Genomic DNA, 20167 nt, shown 5'->3' with positions numbered 1-20167 from the left:
ATTATCCTGCTGAAAGTAGCCATCAGATGTTGGGTACATTGTGGTCATAAAGGGATGGACATGGTCAGCAACAATACTCAGGTAGGCTGTGGCGTTGCAACGATGCTCAATTGGTACCAAGGGGCCCAAAGAGTGCCCAGAAAAAATTCCCCACACCATGACACCACCACCACCAGCCTGAACCGTTGATACAAGGCAGGATGGATCCATGCTTTCATGTTGTTTACGCCAAATTCTGACCCTACCATCCGAATGTCGCAGCAGAAATCGAGACTCATCAGACCAGGCAACGTTTTTCCAATCTTCTACTGTCCAATTTCGATGAGCTTGTGCAAATTGTAGCCTCAGTTTCCTGTTCTTAGCTGAGAGGAGTGGTACCCAGTGTGGTCTTCTGCTGCTGTAGCCCATCTGCCTCAAAGTTCGACGCACTGTGCGTTCAGAGATGCTCTTCTGCCTACCTTGGTTGTAACGGGTGGCAATTTGAGTCACTGTTGCCTTTCTATCAGCTCGAACCAGTCTGCCCATTCTCCTCTGACCTCTGGCATCAACATGGCATTTCCGGCCACAGAACTGCCGCTCACTGGATTTTTTTTCTTTTTCGGACCATTCTCTGTAAACCCTAGAGATGGTTGTGCGTGAAAATCCCAGTAGATCAGCAGTTTCTGAAATTCTCAGACCAGCCCTTCTGGCACCAACAATCATGCCACGTTCAAAGGCACTCAAATCACCTTTCTTCCCCATACTGATGCTCGGTTTGAACTGCAGGAGATTGTCTTGACCATGTCTACATGCCTAAATGCACTGAGTTGCCGCCATGTGATTGGCTGATTAGAAATTAAGTCTTAACACACAGTTGGACAGGTGTACCTAATAAAGTGGCCAGTGAGTGTATATATCAGTATATAGCAATGTGCATGGAAGTGAGATCTACATGAAATACATATATATTTCCATCACATATGGAGCCATATTGTGATAAAGTGCGTGAAGTCAAGGTCCACAGGAAGGTTGCCCTCATGAAGAACAGATCTCCACAAAATTCAACTCTTTGAACAAGGATGGAATATGTGTTTTAATATCAGTCAGACTCCAAGGGTTAAAATATTCCCCAAAAAAACGAATTCCTTACATGTTGTGGGCGTAAATGAGCTTGTTCTTGGGGCTCCCTGTGTGGTCGGGGGAGGTGGCATTGTCGGAGGCGTCAGCCTGGATTGTGTCTTCACATCCACAGGTGAGTCCGGCATTGTGGAGCGCTTCTCAGTACGATCTGCAAAAAATAATTGTGAAATGCAATATAAATGGGATATAAACTAATATTTACCCATCTATGCATCTTATCTATAGACATATTCACAATGCATCTCCTGACTACTACGCCACACAGCCAGACCTCATTAAACCACGAGCCATAATCTTTAGAGGATTGTTATTTTTCCGATGTGCACAGATGTGTCTTTGGCAGAAGGGGCATAAGAAACAAAAGCAGCTGAAGTGATATAATGCAAGTATGGAAGAGGAAGGAAGTAAATGAAAAGGAGAAATGGTAATGAATCCCCCTATGACAGCTCCGACAAACCAAAACCTGATGCTCTGTTCTACAGGTGAGCTGTTGGCAGCGCCCGCCATCCTTCCCGACTTCCCCTGGAAGCAGCACCTGCTGCCCGCGCTCGCCTGCTTTTGTTTTCATCCATCAGTATAATGCTGCCGGTCTCCTGGCCCTATCTCCGACCCTATTTTTCTCTTGTTTTATTCCAAGGCAACAATAGATAAATACCATATGTCACATAGTAAAAAGCTTTTTCTTTGTTGACACAGCAGTGGATTGTTTATACTTGTTCATTAGGGGGGAAAATGCACAAATAGTCCGGTTTATGCCACAGCGTAAAGAGAAAAGATTACAGGTGTATTCCAATTACTGTAAATATTGCAAGCTGGAGTAATTCACAGTCTGCGGTTCCTACGTGTCTAGATTGGTGACAACGTGAGATCTACACATGTTATTAGAGATAAGAGACTTCTACTCTAATATGGTGGATTAGGCATGACAACCGAGCAGCTCTCCGAGCAAGACAGGAATTTAGGTATGTAAAATGCAATAATCAAGCGTGAAAGCTCAAACGTGGAGTGCTATACCAATGTGCGCACGGATGGCTAAAGAAAGAAACAGAGGGTAGGACAGCTCTCCTAATAAAGAGGACATGGCAGCTCTCCTGACTAGAGATGTGCGAACCAGAACTGAAAAATTAGGGGTTCGTACCTGACAATTAGTGTCTGGTGTTAAATGCCAAACATGGACTTCTCCCGGTAGTCCGTTGCAAAGTTCAGAGTTCCGGGGGAAGAGAGAGAGAGGGAAAGGAAACAGAAGAGAGAGAAAAGAGGGAGAAGAGATAGGAGATAGAAGTGGTAGAGAAGAGAAAGAGACAAGAGATAGTAGAGAGATAGAAGAGAGGAAAAAAAAGAGAGAAAGAGATTTTTTTCCAGCTCAGAATTTTAGGTCCCCATTGTTTTCAATGGGGTTCAAGTTCTGGGTCAAAGTCTGGGTCATGTACCAGAACCTGAACTTTAACCACTCATCTCTACTTCTGACTAGGGATGCGTGAACTCATGGAAGTTCAGGTTCTGGTACCTGACCTGAACTTTTTTCAACAGTTCGGTTCGGGTACCAGAACTTGAGCCAGAACCCAACCCCATTGACATGAATGGAGACCCGAACTTTTGAGCTGGAAAATATTCTCATTCTCTCTCCTTTCTGGACTCCTCCCAGGACTCCGAACATTGCAACGGACTTCTGGGAGTAGACCGGGTTCGCTCATCTCTACTCTTGAAGTCTGTTTTAGGAAATACTCACTGGAAAATAACTCTTGAGCATCTTTTCATACAATTTGCATTGTGTGGTTCTGCTGCATTGTGCGGTTCCTCCAGGAAATGTACGGCGTTACCATTACTCTTGTCAATAGAATGTGTCTCAATACATTCTGACACTGGCTGCACTAATTGAGCATTATGTTGGCATCACCCTTTCTGACAGTGAGAAAGTTAATGCTTAGTCATAAACGTATTCACACAATGACCGGAGGAATAACAGAGGAAGCATTACGTATGAGGAATACAAGTATTTATTAAAACAAACATGTCAGAAAACGCAAATCTCCCCTTACACAAAAATGTAAGAATTTCTATTCACATGTTCTACGGTACTTTATTCGTATTGCTATACTTAGATTGTGACTATGACCCTTGTCAACATGTACAATACATAGGGGTTTTTCCTATACAACCCACAAACTACAGGATACATATTTTCCCTGTTATACATCATCCTTTACTCTCAGTAATAGACTTCTTTTTAAAGGACTTGTCTCATCTTCTGTTTTCAAGAGAGCACCGCTCCCCAGCCTCCTGGCTTCCTGCTTGCCCGGGGTGTGGTGTGTGTGGCGCCCCCGAGGCTTCAGTCGCCACAGAGGTACTGCACCTTCTCCTAAGGTGTAGTGCCCCACATACAGGTAAGGTGGGAACTCCTGACCACACTCCACACCTGCATTCCACACACAGGATAGTTCAGTGGGGCCACCTAACAGCTTCAGGCTGGGGGTTAGCAGAGCACCCCTCGTGGAACCCTGCTTCGTAACACGAGATGTGCTGGGAGGCGGGTGGAGTGACATGATACAAAAGAGAGGGAAGGTGTAGGATTTCAGGTCAGTCAGACGAGGGTCTGAGAGAGAGAGAGCAGGCTGACAGCAGGTCAGCCTGAGAGGAGCTCAAGGCGGAGGAAGGCAGTCAGTCAGGAGAGGCTGAGGACTGGTCTTAGTGGAACGAGCTCCCTAGGGAAGGAAGAGAAGGAGAAAGAGACGTAGACTGGAGACTACAGATTCCATAAGAGAGATAGAACAGATCGGAACGAAGGAGAATAGAAGGACAGTGGGAAGCTGGTTGAAGAAAGATAGAGAACCCTTCCAGTCCAGAGCGCAAAGGCCGGGGCCCTGTCCCCGAGGTTGATTGGATCTTTATGTCCGGCAACAGACACCGGAGGAGTAGTGAGCCACTAACGCCTTGCTCCCCTCATAGACTTGGGACACAACAGCAACTGAATAGAGAGCCGGGACGCAGAGAGGAGTCCACGAAGCAGGCTACAGCTGTCTGTCATACAAGTAAAGACTAGGAACACCTAGAGAGAGGCATTCCAGGGTAACTAAGTACTGGAGTGCTTCGCACCTAAAGGCGCGTTGGAGGAGTCGTTCAGTAAGGTACACGTTGGCGGAGAGTGGAAGGGAGAATCCTGTCCTGCCTGGAGGTTGGCTGGAGCCCTGACCTGGAGAACAAAGTACGGAGGCAGGCAGTTGTGTGAACTGCAAACAGTGAGTAAAGCTTTGGAACCGCATACTCTGGTGTCCTCCAGTTATTCCCACACCACTACACCTGGGTACCAGTATCCATACCATTCTGCACCTCTCCTCAACCATTGCACCTTCACTGCCCTGGGACTACAGCTCTACCTGTGGGGAGCTATACCATCTCTGCTGCACCACACCATCAGTCCCAGCGGATTTGTATGAAGCGTTGGCTTACCATCTCCCTTGCCAAACACCACGGGTGGCGTCACGAACTATTCATATAAACTTTAACACCATTAACCTCACCGCCATTGTTATTGGGCGCCCAGGGCCACGGACCGGGTCACAGCTGCCGTGAAACTTTCCCCCCTGATGCCGGCCCGGTACCGAGTACCCCGCTGCCCTGGGCGAGCGAGGGTGACCCATGTGCACCTGATGAGTTCGGGTCACCAGCAAAGCTCGGCCGTTGACCTGACTTGTGTGATCTCCATCGCTGCTAGTAGAAGCAGCTTTGTCTTTGCCTCATCTAAGGAGAGTGCGTCTCCTTACCTAGGAGACTGGCCACCTCTGATAGACTTCAAAGGTAGCTGGTAACCGACGCAATGAGCAGTAAACTATAGAATCAAAATCTGTCAGTAGGATCAACACTCCTGTCTCATCTATATGGACATGTGGGTCATAGGAGCTGAATAACATGAAACCTTCATAATTACAATCCGATGTCTTATTCCAGAGAAATCCATGTTTTTCTTAATATGTAAATGAGCTGACAATATCTATGGGCTGGACATAGATCTCCCAGAGAATCTGCCTCCTGAGCTTATCTTAAATGAAACGGGCTGTTACAAGTGTGATATAATGGCTGCTCTCTCCTCTCCTAATCACACTGCAGAGCTGTGTGTGACTATAACTGACATATCTGTAGGTTCCTCTCAGCTTCAATTCCATCTCACAGGCAGCCAGTGGTGCAATATTGCTACAATACAGCAGAGCTGTGAAAGCTGCAGAAAAATGTGTAAGACAAAAGCTAATTTCTCCTGTTCTGTGTAAGTTACTTGTCTCATACTGGTAACTCTCCATTTTATTAATATTAATATCTGGAGGCAGATTCTCAGGGAGATCAGTGTCCTCCCCATTGCCTAGAACAGCTCATTTACACTTACATTGGTTACTCTGCAATGTCATCTTGAGTCTTCAGACTCCTACACATGCTATATTAACACTGTATACTCTAGTTCCATGAATGTCACCCTAACATTTTTCATTTGCTGGGAGAAGAGAATGGGGCATCAGACTGTGCCGCTCGCCTGTCAGGATGATGTACCAGAGGAGTCCAAGTGGATGTAATAGAAAATAGACTTTATTTCTACGCGTTTCATGGTGATCACACCAATTCCTCAGGACAGTCCTAACATTTTTGGGGTACAAACTGCAGATAACGTTCAGGCAAAACAGTGCAAAGAGAGAAAACCCAACACAACCGTGAAATAAGCGTAAATCTTCGACTATTTGGATCAGCGAGGCAGTAACGACATAAATCCCTTTAGTCACTCAGCATCTAATACTACTAGCATGCTGGCCTGAGAATCATATGAAAGAAAGCTGCACAGATCTTGATCCTACTCTACCTCATTCTTTGTAGGTCAAGTTGGTTCAAATGAATAAACATTTGCATCATCATCTGGAATCATTAGCTGAAGGATCTCAGAAGTGGGCTGAGATTATGGCTGACACCTGTGTACTAGATTTTCCCAGTGAGCTATTAAATTAGAGACAACCCCAACCCTCGACTGCACAAAGGATAAGTGTGCAGCTTGTGATGAAGACAGTGGCACGGGGCCAAAACGAGACTCGGAAACGGCTAATATTCATCCAAACAGGCACAGTCTGCCGACAGACGACAAACGGGACAACTCAGGCTACAGTGCACATAAAGCACTAAGAAAAGGTACTGTGCTAAATATGCCATATGGATGTAGCTATATACAGCAATGCACATCAAATACTCATAGTTTTCCTGTTGTGCATACTGTACATAACATGATGTATATTTTTATCAAAGCACTGGAGAGATTGTCACGGGAAATCAATGAACCCATCTGTTTAGTCGTATGTGAACCCACATGGCTCATTTGGGAAGACACACGCAAAATTTTTCTAATCTGTTCAAGTTACAGGCTGTAGACACATCTGAGCTGGGATGTTTCCTTCACCAATTTATACCATAGTTGTCAACAGTCCAAAATTTTCTGGGATTCCTTGGCCAAAAAGGAGGCAAGGGTTAAGTAGACTCCGGATACAGTGAACAATCCAGGGTGGGCCAGGGGCACTCACAGGAAGGGTGGGTACCTTCCTGGGAGGGTAAGGGCATGGCTGGGGGACGGACTTAAACATCTCAAGAAGTGTTAGCAACTATGACACGCATGTATGCAGTGAACTGATGACATTATTTCTTCCAGTATTATTAGTTGGAATCCAAAGGCATTTCCACTATGGACCATGCCGACGTGTTAGAAGACTTTGGCCATAAGAAGATCACAAAGTCCCCCTTGTTTTGACTCTCAGCAGTCTATTGTGATCTGTAAGGAAACCTACCAGTAAGTGTTGAGTTTCCCTGCAGCACCCCCACAGATAAACTTGTAGAATTACACAATTAAAATTAAATCTATGTAGTAAAGAACAATAAAGGCCTTAAAAAGTAAGAGATTCTCCTTGCAACCGCTGTACCAAAGGATTTTCTATTAACTCCTAATCTACTGCTTAAACTGGACGACCCATTTAAATACATTCATTTTGATACGTATTTTGATACGGGACTTTATTAACATTTTGACATAGAAACTGTTACTAAAATTGAGAGTTGTTATAAGCTATATCCAGCTGTACATTTTCCCTACAGCACTAATGTTCACCTCTAACAGAAGGCTATAATGTACTATACGGTATTCAATACCTAAATGAAGCTGTGCAGACATACAATGGACTGACATGTGCCAAAAAGACACTTCTTTTGGCATTTGGTGGGCTAATCTGGGGTGTATGAATACATTCATGTGTGTTAGACATAGGACCAAAACCACATGAAATAAGACCTAATAGTTGGACGGAAAAGGTCCACCACAGTGGTAGCCGCTAATAGTTAGCAGCTCTCATCTCAGGCTTATAGAGTTAAAGAGAGGAATTAGAGAGCAAATTTCCTGGGAATTTACATACTTAGGCTGCAATAATTTGTACAAAGCTGCAATAGCAACTGTTCACTCTACGATACCATCCAAACAAGTCACTACTCAATGCCTGATGCAAACTACATAGACATATCTTAAAGTGATTTTCCAGCCCTATGGTACAAGTCTGAAGTTACTCTATGTGACGAGAGCGGCGGGCGTGTGACCACAAGTATGCTATTTGCCTATACACGGTCACCTGCCGACTAGACATGCACGGCCTTGTTCAATGCAAGTGTATCAAGCAAGGCCAGACAAGTCTAGTTGGAATGTGGTAGGAAGTATGCAAATACTTGACTTGCAGTCACATGACCGCCCGCTCCCGGCGCTGGCACCGGAGAATAATCGCAGCACGTATTATGCGTACTGTGGGGATTCACAAGTCTGCAGTCACATAGAATAACTGCAGACTTGTAGCCTGAGGTCAGAAAACCCCTTTAAGGTGTAGTAACCCATATAACTAAAGTAGATCCTTTCCCTTCATTTAAAGGGAAGCAATGATCAGAAAACGACCTATTGTTTAAATCAGAATTTTTTTGTTACATGTATGTATATTTTTTTACCTTTTCGTAATAGTTTTTTTTCCTTTAAAATCTTTATTAAAAATAAATAAAATTTGTTATCTTGCAATTTTGATCCAAGCCACTTTTTACGTCTTGTCCTATCAGGAAGAGTTCATATGAGTTTTCATATCATTTTCATCCTCTATATACAGCTGATAAAACAGGATCCACCAATCACAATAGGCGATGACACAACTGAATCTTCTTCCCCTCCCTCCACAATGCCCTTACACACGCTCATTAGACTCTTCAATACAAAAGACATGATCATTGTCTGACCATTGCAGCTAATGTGCATGTGTAATTTCCTGAAAACCATGAGTGGCATACCCCTTGGTGTGTAAGGCCACTGAAAAACTAATATATATATACATATATATATATATATTTAAAACTGTACATATATATATATTGTTTACGGCTACAGTTGATTGATGATGTCTCACTCAGTTCACCTCAGCCAACCTTCTCTTCATCATCGGCATGGGAATAAATTACTCTGAGCATAGACGACAACAGAATGAAGGGTGACAATTAATTAATGCACACCATCTAAATAAATGCAAGTATTTCTCTGTTGCCAAAGAAATAAAGATAGCAGGACATTTGCCAGAGCTAGTTTTCAGATAGCAGCGAGAATTCAGGTCCATCTGGATTCCATTCTGCTAACACTCGCGCTGAACTATTGGAAAAGACTGTCCAGATACCCAGATTTGAAACATGTGGGACCAGTAAAGGGAGGGAGTTGATTTCGGCTTAGGGATTGCTGTACAGGAATAAGGCACAATGTGTATCCTCTAATTCAAGTATTTACAACAAAACATCATTCTGTCATTTGGACGGCGCCCAGCTAATCTGCTTTCTCTTAACGAATTATCCAGTTAGTGGCTGTTGTTTAGAATAAAAGCTGGAACTGCCAATGGAAAAAAAAAAGAAACGATGGCAGGACTATGGTGGCATAATGGCTATTACCTGTCATTACCACTTGTCAAAGCACAATAAATATAGTACTGGCATGACTGGCATTCACTCATTTCCTAATTTTTGTGTTCCGCTCGAGCCAGTCTTGCTTTCAATGAACTGTGGTCGACAGCACGCTGCTTTATGATACAATTAAGTAACACGTTCTAATATGTTTTCAGTCTTTTTTTTTTTTTTTTTTTTTGGATATTCTTAGTTTAGGAAAAAAGAGGAATGGCAATGATTACATTTTACTCCTACAACGGAACTTGGCTGTCAGTCAAGACCTAGCTTAGAATGGAGACTCGATTCTGACCAACCAAGACTTAAACCCAAAGGTCATTGAAAGGAAGCCAAAATAATACCATCTGCTCCTCGTTTTACATTCAGTGCAATCGGTTCATGATGGAGATACGTGGTGATATAATGGGTCAATCTTAATCTCCAAACACACATAGAGCCCTCTGGTGAAGTCGGAGATACGAACGTAAATTCAAGAAACATGTTCAGAGCATGCAGAATGGTAGAACGTTTGTTTCATATTATACGAGAGGGAAAGAAAAAATAATTCAGGGTTCTAAACATTAGAGATGTGAACTAAGAGAGAGAAAAACAGAATGGACGATGTCCAAATGCGACAACTAGAAGACAATCAATCAATGCTGGTGACACATCCCCGCTACAAGCATTTCAGTAAGGGCTTTAGGGTGGCCATATACGTTAACAGGCAGACAGTGTGCCGGTTTCACCTCTTTCATCATTTAAGAAAGATCCTATATAAATATGTAATAGACTTAAAATAGTTCTACAGAACTTTTATATTGATGGCCTATCCTAAAGATAGGTCATCAATATCTGATCAATGGGGGTGCACCCCACCGATCAGCTGTTCCGGAGACAGGATGTATTTACTATAGATGTGTGAGACACTAATAACCCCTAATGTTCCAATGTTTTATCATGATTTAAAATGCCCCTTTAGTTGTTACAGAATTAAAGCAGTTGTACTTTAATATTGAAGGCCTATACTTACGATAGATCATGAATACCAGATCGATGGGGGTGTGACACCCAACAACCCCGCCGATCTACTCTTCCCGGCGTCCTGATGCGATCAGTTGCAGAGCTGCATAGCAAAACTCCATCAATAGAGTAGTGGCTGTGGTCAAGTATCAGCCCCTCATTAGAATCAATAGGGGGTAGATGTGCAGTACTAAGCTGCGGGCACTTTGTAGTTCACAGAGTTGTGCTATGCAGCTCCGCAACTCAATACATCCATTCGCCGTCAGCACTGGGAACAGCAGATCGTTGGGGTACCGGGTGTTGCACTAACACTGATCAGAAATTGATGACCTATTCTATGGATAGGCCATCAATATAAAAGTTCTGGACCATCCCTTTAACTATAATAATATAATTTTGTCATAACATTTTACCATTTAGACTATTCTAACCTCAGCTTAGTTGTTTGCAATTTTTGTTTCATGTGAACATACATAACGGACACTAGTGTGATCTCACCAACAACTAAAGGCCCCCATGCACATAAACAAAAAGTCAGTCAAGCCAACTGATTTCAGTGGGACCGGTTGACCATCTTATATCATGTATGGGGCCTCACAATTCTTTGTCGTGGGGAGAGAAGGATTGGGAATGTTGAATGTCAGTGCCCAGCCTTTTAGACAAAATTGTCGCCATCAGTGTTTGGTGGAAACATACTCCGTTCTCCCAACTGGAAACATGCTTTGTTAGGGAGAGGAAGAATTATCTATTGGCCACTCAAGGGTTTGGATAACAATTATTGAAGACACCTAAAATTGTAGTCAGATCTCCAAAATTATCTTGACTTCAAGTGTGATCGCATAGTAGGCTGTACGGTAGGGCATGGGGCAAATTCTTCGGCAAAATCAGTCTGATTTTCACCCACCAACCATGCATCATTTATAATATTGGTGTGTTTAAAAGAGGCAAATAGGCCTATGCCCCCACTCAGGAACTAGGGCTGGGTGTGACCGCTTCTTCTGCCCCCCACATCCCCAAATAATGATTGCACAACAATGGGTCTACACAAACATTACGTAGATTTGAGACAGAAGAACTAATTCACTTGGGAAATAAGAGTATTTTCTTTATTATTCTTTCCCCAGGAACATGTTGAATGGATATTTCGATTTTCGGACATTGCCCAGTTCATTCCATGTCCTTAGACCATGTAGCTCTGTTTACACATACTTGGAGCACCGATATCATTAGTTGTCTCCTGGGCCAACAGAACGGCCTTTGATCTCACTCGCAATTGACGTGAGCGTTGGGACCCAGGTTAAGAACATGTCTAGGCTTCATCCTGTGTCTTTTACGCATACGTGTTGCCGAGATCAAGCTCCTTATTTGTAATGAAGACCTACTGCAGGAGTCGATGCAGTGTAAGATGTCTTATGAGAGGTTTAATTCATCCCAGCTGCTTACGGTAAAGACTAGCGAAAGAAGGTATCCGCGCCACTATGAATGCGTGCGCTATGCTTTCAGGGCAAAGGTACCATGGATGTTTACATTACCAAACAATGTGGAATATATCAGCATTTCAATGATGACTTTAATGTCAACTCTGAAGGCTTTTTTTTTTTTTCGCCTCAATCACAGATGGAAAAAATATATTGCACGATATCCATTCACAGATGTCAGCCGTGCTAAACGTTTCCATATGGAAGCGGGGACTGGGTTTGCTCTTAAACAAAAAGTAAACATTTTAATATTTATGGTCGAGGGAATGTTCCGACATCTGAAAATAGTTAATAAGTTCCAATGTCTGCGATGTGTTACTCACATATTATTCCTCTGGCGGTAACATAGGCAAATGGCTGCCTTTATGTATGCAATGCTCTGCTCAGTATTGTTCTGTGTCCAGTACTTCCACATAACAAAACCATTTGCGCATCGTGCGACTGTAACCACATATTTATCTGCAAATTTAAAACACGACTGCAGATGACAACTAATTTGTTGCCATAATGAACCAAAATTGCCCAATCAATAAGTTACGAATAATTTTGGTGCATTTTTGACTGTCGTAAAGTCAAAAAATAAACTATATGTTCAGTAGTAATCTGTCTAAAATTTACAGACTGTGCCCATAGCCACAAAACTACACCCACTTTTTTTTAGCACTTTTCATATATTTTGAAAAAATGGTGCGCGTCATTATTTGAAACTTTTTTTTCTTAGCTCAGTCTACCAAAAACTGGTATAAATGGATATATTAATGACAAACATATGCCGGTTTTGATGAGGGCATGGTGGAGTGCGAGGCTTCTAATTCATTAACAGGCACACACCTCTCAATGAATCAGGAAAGGTACAAAGTGGCATGCGTCTCTGTGTGCGCCTTGCTACAATCTTTACTCCAGTTAGTGACTGGAGTAAGGTATGTGGAGTGGCGAACACCACCACTTGTCATAAGTTTGATGAGCAGGGGTTATCATGCTTCATCCCGCAAAACTGACGTGACAGCATCAAAAGTAAAGAAATTGTGCACATCTCCTCGTCGCCCAAAAATGTTTCAACTCTTCAAAGCTTTTTACACCAATTTCTGGCTTTGTAGTCTAGACAGCGTATGCATATACATAGCACACCTCCAAATTCATTATTAGCAAATAAAGAAGACAGACATGGGTATGAGTGCTCAGAATGTTATCGGCTAAACTCACATAAAAGGGTTTTCTGGCTTAGATTACTCATATTTTTATAATCTCGCAACTAATTCTGAATGGTTAATACAGTAAAAACCTCCATGAAGTAATCGAATTATAGGAAGGCTAAAAAAAGTGTCTCAGGAGGACCCAGGATCTTTAAACATGAGATAGGCAGCCTATTGATTATAGTGGTAACCGTGTAATCCCTCATTTCCCCAGAGGTGGTGCTGCAGGTAAATTGAACACTTGCTGAACGATCATTGTTGATTGCAACTGATTACCGAAAAGGTAAATATGAAGATTCAGTTTAAAGATTGTTAAAATCTTATTCAAATCCATCTTCCAAAACTCAAAACTGGATATTTTTTTTAATATTGTATAAATATTGAAGAGCCAAGAAGTTGGGATTCTACATGTACCGTCTAGAGCTCAAGACTTGATCCTGGTGCGATGGTGGACCCTTAATCCTTTGATTCATGTGAAGTCGTGAGTGGAAGAAGTAACGGATCTTGGACGTATTGTGGGACTGGGATGCGTATCCCTGGGACTGACAGAACATGTGAAAGTGGGGATAGTCAAGGTAAAACTGAGGGAAATCCTGGAAGTGCACTGTGCTGTGGAAACAAGAAACAGAAAGTGTTGTTCCCGATACTACAAGTTGCAATATGATGCACTCAGTGTCGGACTGAGGTGCCAAGGGCCCACCAGCAAAAATTGACTTGGGGGGCCCCCCTTTTCACCTGCATACAAATATTACACTACCCTTGATCACAAATTTACCTATAGCTCTATATAATAATAAACCGGACAGTTTGGTTAATGAATGATGAGATGCTTTTTTCTGTACAGAGTGAATTATGCCAAGTTCTGCCCACACATTGGGATTGGGGGCCCATATCTGCAAAGGAGCCCACTGGGGGATTCCCCTGTTACCCTATAGGCCAGTCCGAGCCTGAATGCGCTTGGATGTTCAAGACATGTTGGACAGACATAGACAGAGAATATGAATATATCTGAATGTGTTCACTGCAGTAGCGTAGCTACCAGGGGGGCAGAGAGTGCGGTCACCCAGGGCCCCTTGCTCTGAGGGGGCCCACCCAGAGCTACTGCCACTGGGTTTGCCACCTGAGTTGTAATCAAGGTTACTGGTTAGGGGCCCACTCAGATTTTTCGACCCCCCTCGAGCTGAACCCCTAGCTATGCTTCTGGTTCACTGCATCCAGAAAAAAAAAGAACCTACTGTATATTTATTATAAATCATTAAAAATGTCTCCTTAATTTGCAGGAAAGCAATGTGTTTTCTTAAACGTCATTGGTTTTTACTCACTCTGTGTGTATAAATTAGAAAATTAGACATCACATGCCTCATGCCTATTACTTGACCTCAGTGACAGGTCAATGCAGACAAATGATCGCAAACACACAGTTAATGGGGAATAAATATCCTGCGGAATATATTTTCGGACATAATTGCCCCATCTTTCACTTCCCCTTTTGAATGCTTTGGAATAATTTATGGTTTTGCAGACAATGAGGACAGTGGAGCTGAGCTGGTTACTGCTCTCCTAAAGTGAAGAGGCAGAAATGAAAGCCGGACAGAATTATGGGAACACGGCGATGAGGACACTTGTACATGAAATGCTATTATTCTCAGGTAAAGTAGCTGAAATTAGCGGCTGATATATTTTATATACACTGGTTGATTAATATAGGGTGTTAACAAGGAAAATATTGGACAAAATAAAGAACATTCCCACTATTAGCACAATCATCACCAAAAAAGATGCAAGACCACAGACACAGCCAATAAAGAGTATATTAACTAAGAATTATGCTATCCGTGCAGCAAAATGCATTAAGAAACGTATACAACGTAATATCCATTTTTTCTTTACATATTCATGACAAATTCCGCTTTATGCATATATAATAGATACACCAGAGGCATCTACCAGATGAAAAAAATCCCGCCTGACATATACATATATACTCTAACTTGCAGCTCTGGATCCCAATATCAAATATCAGGGACCCCATGCACCATTATCTAGTGTTTTCTTCTGCATTAAAATTGTCTTTGGACCCCCAAATCCAATCAAGTAACACTGATACCTCTGCACCCCTTAAAGTGGTATTCTCAAGTTCGGAACTTGTCCTCTATCCATAGGATAGGAAATAACTTGCCCATTTCTAGGGGTATGATCGCTGGGAACCAAACCATCTCCGTGTGAATGGAGCAGTGATCGATCAAGCGTTCCGTACCTTCTGAATAGAACTGCATGAGATGGTTGAGCGCTGCGCTTGGATGGTCTTTGGCTCTCCCATAAGAATGAATGAAGCGAGGTGCGCATGATCGATCACCACTCCATTCATTCTTAATAGGACTGCAGGAGATGGCTGAGCCTTGCGCTCATTAAGAATGAATTGAGCGAGGGGCGAATGATCAATCACCGCTCCAGTCACACTGCGTTCTTCAGAGCTCCATTCCGACAATTTTTTTTTTTTGTTAACATGCAATAAAATGGACAAATGTTCATCAGCGTTTTGGTTCCGATTTTCATCAGTGTTTTTGATCTGTATGTTCCGTTTTTACCATCAGTGTTTCATCCATTTTTGGCATATGGAAAAAAATTTTCAAATTTCAATCCATTAAAAAACAGACAGCATTCATATGACACATGGATGCTATATTTCCTTCACTGATGAATTTATTTGAATACATGAGGTTGATCCATGATTTGGGTCAAAAAGAGACATCTCCATTTTTTTAGGTTACTTAGTCTGAAGGAAAACCTAGACATGTGAACAGCTCCATATACTATAATACGTACCAGTTCCATCCATGAAAAACACAGGTAGAATATGTACATACAAAAATGGACATCTCTAATAGACCTTATGGCTGTGTTGTGGATACGTAGTCACCTTTTGTTGAATGTAGTAATGAGATTTATTCAACTCATCCTTTTCTTAGTGCAAAAAAAAGATAAGAGGATGGCACTCAACGTTACCAAAAGTACCAACAGGTGAAGCGCAGGAGCGCGAAACGGCCGTTGTCCCCACTCTCTGCATTGCTCCCGAGCCTATGCATTTTTATCCATGACCATGAAATAAAGACTTCTACTTTTGGTAATGGTGAATGCCATCCTCTTTTCTCTTTTTGCACTATTGAATTTTGCATGTTTCTACAGGATTGAGCACCCGTTCCTTGGGGTATGCGGCGTTCATATTGTGTGTGAAGGGTCTCTTTAGATTTGTTCATGAGACCACGGTGGTGCAGCGGTGCCGAATCTTTTTTCTTTTGTTGGACTTCATCCTTTTGTTATGTGGTGGGGTTTGCACAAAATACAAAGACTCAAACATCCATTGTTTAGATGGTCATAATTAATAAGTTGTTTCTGCCAAACTATCATCCAAGTGCTTGGGAACTGAGTGTATAATGTATGTTTGGATAGTCCATCCAATATATACAAGAGTAAGAACATGACTAGGAATGACGTAGTCTACACCATGGAAATATTAGCCAATGCCCTTCTTATTGTCGCGGCTCTCCCTTTGTTCAGTCCATATAGTGTAAGAATTTATGAGGGTGTATGTGATGTTTCCAAATTGCCAGTCACAAGTTCAGAAGGAAAAACCGTCTAAAGACCCCAAGTGAGCACAGCCGAGCAATGACATGATAGATCTGGAGAGAAAGCCATCTGTATTCTCCTCCGCACAATGTTCTGCTTTCACTGTAATAAATGGGACTTGTCTCATTAGATGTCCAGATGTTAACAGTACTGTTGGCCATCACGAAACATTTCAAGAATCTTGTAAGTGCTGACAATACTAGCTTGAATTACCCACACGGCCTCCCACATCCCTTTTTAGAAACCTTAGTCTGTTATAATGTTTTGTAAAGTGTTGAAGTAGCAGTAAAACATGTCATGTCTCAGACGCTGGCCTTAAGGAGCAGCTCACACTTACTAGTAATGGCTTTGAAGCTTACAATGGTCCTAACTCATTACATGACCTTTTCTTAGACTTGTCACCAAATACATGTCTTTGTCTGAGAAAAGGCTGCAGAGAGCCCGTAATACATACAGATATATGACATTGGGATTAGACATAGGAAACTGTGGTGTCTTATTGGCAATATTCAAGATTTCGTTTTTATTAGGTCATAAAACAAAAAAGCAGTAAAGACACACAACAGATTGCTGCTACTGTTAGTGAAAACCACATCATCAAACACACACAGCTACAAAATGCGATTCACCATTTTATTTTCCTTTACATAATAGAATAAAGTCTCCTTTTTTTGCATTATTTAATATTAAAGGGTTTGTGTCATCCCAAAATGCTATTTCAGCAACTTAAAGATATAAATCGGAGGCATAGGACTTCTAATAACCATACCATTAATATATATATATATATATATATATTTCTGGGGTGTAGTTGCAGATACATTCCCTTTTAATTCATAAGCAAATGAAGGTTCTCAAGTGGAACCTTTGCGTGGGAAATGGTTTGGTGCACCATTAAGCCCTGGAGCTTAAAAGGAACCGCTCACCAGGTTTTTATCGTAGGTGGGTCTTCAAGAAGAACCTGAAGACACACCTATTCCGACAAGCCTACAGCCTGCAATGATCCTCACTCTACTGAACCACTGCACAAACAGCTCTACCCTCTCCTAGTGTATCCTCACCCATCCCTATAGTGTTATGAACGGCGAAACACACTAAATAAAAATAAGTGTGTTCGCCGCTCGGGGTCTACCGTCCGGTGGATGGAAAACCGCAGCTAGGAGATGACAGAGCACTAGGGCGATAGTGTGCACACGGTTTGATTTCACCCAGGTGCCACAAGCAATCTCTATTGAAGATACAGAGCTGCTATAACAAATAATAAATAACGCAATGCTGAGCCTGTTAGCAGCACAGGGACTCAGCGACACACAATTGGTAAAAGGTCACCGGAGTAGCCAAGACCTACCGTTAGTGTGAATAGCATTGCTACTGCCAACGCACAACAAAAGGCTGCTACAGCAGCGCGGCGTAGAGGAAGCCGCAATATAACACAGCAGTAACGCTGGCGCGATGTTAGACGCTAGCAAGTGTTCCTGTGAAGCTATGGCGCGCTGGCGCTAATACTGGCTCTAACTCAATCCCTCACACATTCGTAATATCAAAGGAATGGGGTTTCAAATGAGTCATTCACCAGATCATGCATCCATCAACAAACACACAGCAGCAAGTATGACTATTCTAGCACATGGCGGAACAGCCATGCGCGCCTTTTATAGCAAACGGGACCTTACAGAAGTCTCCAGAACTCTGAGCTGGACCAATGGAATCAGGAGCAGGACCTGAGCACCTGACTCCTGAACTCCAATGGGAGATCATCCTACGAGCATGCTCAGAGGATGGAATGAAGGACTTAGCCTCCGGAGAGAGTTGCTGCAAAGCAATCCCCTCTGCAATCTCTTCTGCAGTGGACAGAGAGCAGGAGACTGCAGAATGTGAGGGTCTAGATTCCTGCATAGTAAGGGCAGAAATCTGACTCCTGACATTACCCCCCCTCCTAGGGCCCCCCCCTGAACCCTCTGATCCACCAGCCTGTGCCCGACAGTGGCACAGGCCTCAGACTCGTCCAAAGGCAAGCCTGATGTCCTGGTAGGTGAAACAGAAAACCGGGACACACGGAAGGTATCAGCGGAGGCCAGGTCGCCAGGTTTCAGGAGGGACACCCATGAGTTAATAGGAGCGGGAGTTTCAGGAGAACGCCGCCGTGTGTCGACAGCCGTTGCCACACTCCGTCTGGGAAGGCTATCCCGAGCACATAAGGTGCGTGCCCGAATAAGCTTTTTAACGTCCCAAGCCCTGTGCGGCCACCAATACGATCCAGCCTTTTTTATAAAAAGATATATATGGAATCTTTCCCTGGTTTTATCTGTTATTTTATTGTTTGTGTATAATTGTGTCTTAATGTGTTTTTTGTGTTTATTTTATTTTCAGTATTATACATATGGCCTCTATTAATTATCCGTGTATAAAGAGTGGGCACATCCCACAACGATAAGAATGTCCGGAATATCCAAGTTCTTCTCATTCAACTTTCACTTTCACTGAAAGAATTCACTTATAATCATTAATGTGATTTTTTCATGCATATATACTTCTTAATGTCCTTTACATTTACACTGCTTTATATGTGATTATGTATTAGGTGTCTTTAGCGATACTGTATTTTTATGTATTATACATATCTTATTATGTCTGGATTGATGGATCACTGTCACTGTATATGCACATTGCACTTTAAAGTATATGCCTTTATATGTATATACTTATATATTTTTATATCTGTTTACTTCTTAACGGTTACTTGGTTAGCCCAGATATCTGCCCATTCTGAGATTGTGCAAGCATTATGTTTGCCCTTATTTTCTGCCCATACATAAGATGGAGTATGTGGAGTTGAGCCTGTGATTACAAGTTGTAGTGGGTGCGCGCGTCTCTTGCCATCCCATTGACGTCACGTCACATCCGGCTTCTTGTTATGACGGGGGCAGGCCATTGACGTCATCGGGGATTTCCCCAGGCCCCGCTCCGTCTGTGAATGCTGGGGGATGATGCGCGTTTCCGGAATGGGGGGGCGGAGGCTGCGCGCTGCTTGTCCACTTCACCTGTGCTCACATGCGATCTGGTCTATATATGACCAGATGGACACTTTTATACACGGCCCCCCGAAGAAACCAATGCGAAACGCGCGTTGGGGCTGCGGTACCATGTGTTCCTGGGCTGAGGCACTATGGGGGAGAGCAAATTGTACAATCATGATGTTTGTAATACCTGTCTGGGGTTGTGCTGAAAGGGTAATTGGAATACAGGAGGTTCTCCAACACTGATAGTACTTATTCAGCAATTGCAATTAGCACCTAAAGTTTTTCTTTGTATTTATTACAATTAGCAGCTTATTTGCTCCCCCACCTCGCATTATAATACCTGGACACATGGTATTCTGTGTGTTTACCTTCTGTCCTTATTGTTAAGACCCTCTGTCGCATTCTAATGAGTATATTATTAATACTGAATTGTTGTTCTATTTAATAAACTTGTATATGTCCTTCATACGAGATAATTTGTGGACATTTACTCTGTGTATCAGGTGTTCCTTTATGTTTATTGTACTTGTCTATATTTCCCTTTTCACATGTAAAGCACCATGGAATAAATGGCGTTATATAAATGTATAATAATAATACCAATAATAATAAAGTACGGCCAGCACCTGTACACCCTATGTGACGGCATTCTAGAGTATTGTATGTATGTCCCCAATGCACTCTCCATAAAGCAAAAAACAGCTTTTATTATACTCAACTACAGGGTGGTCCAGTCCAAGGGCATTGT

At 42.6% G+C, this 20167-nt stretch overlaps 1 protein-coding gene across 8 annotated transcripts in view; it reads right to left on the bottom strand.

Annotated features, from left to right (window-relative positions):
- Nucleotides 1-20167, bottom strand: part of RUNX1T1 (RUNX1 partner transcriptional co-repressor 1) — a 194394-nt gene that overhangs the window by 62268 nt on the left and 111959 nt on the right. For all 8 annotated transcript variants that reach the window (XM_073550498.1, XM_073550504.1, XM_073550497.1 and 5 more), the window contains exon 2: nt 1130-1267. In XM_073550498.1, the coding sequence (XP_073406599.1) occupies nt 1130-1267 (138 nt within the window). The remainder of the gene's footprint in view (nt 1-1129; nt 1268-20167) is intronic.

Source organism: Dendrobates tinctorius, unplaced genomic scaffold (assembly GCF_039654945.1).
Source record: "Dendrobates tinctorius isolate UK_male_01 unplaced genomic scaffold, ASM3965494v1 ptg000165l, whole genome shotgun sequence".
Lineage (NCBI taxonomy): Eukaryota > Metazoa > Chordata > Amphibia > Anura > Dendrobatidae > Dendrobates > Dendrobates tinctorius.
The sequence above is the reverse complement of the archived record's forward strand: the minus strand, read 5'-3'. Positions and strand labels throughout refer to the sequence as shown.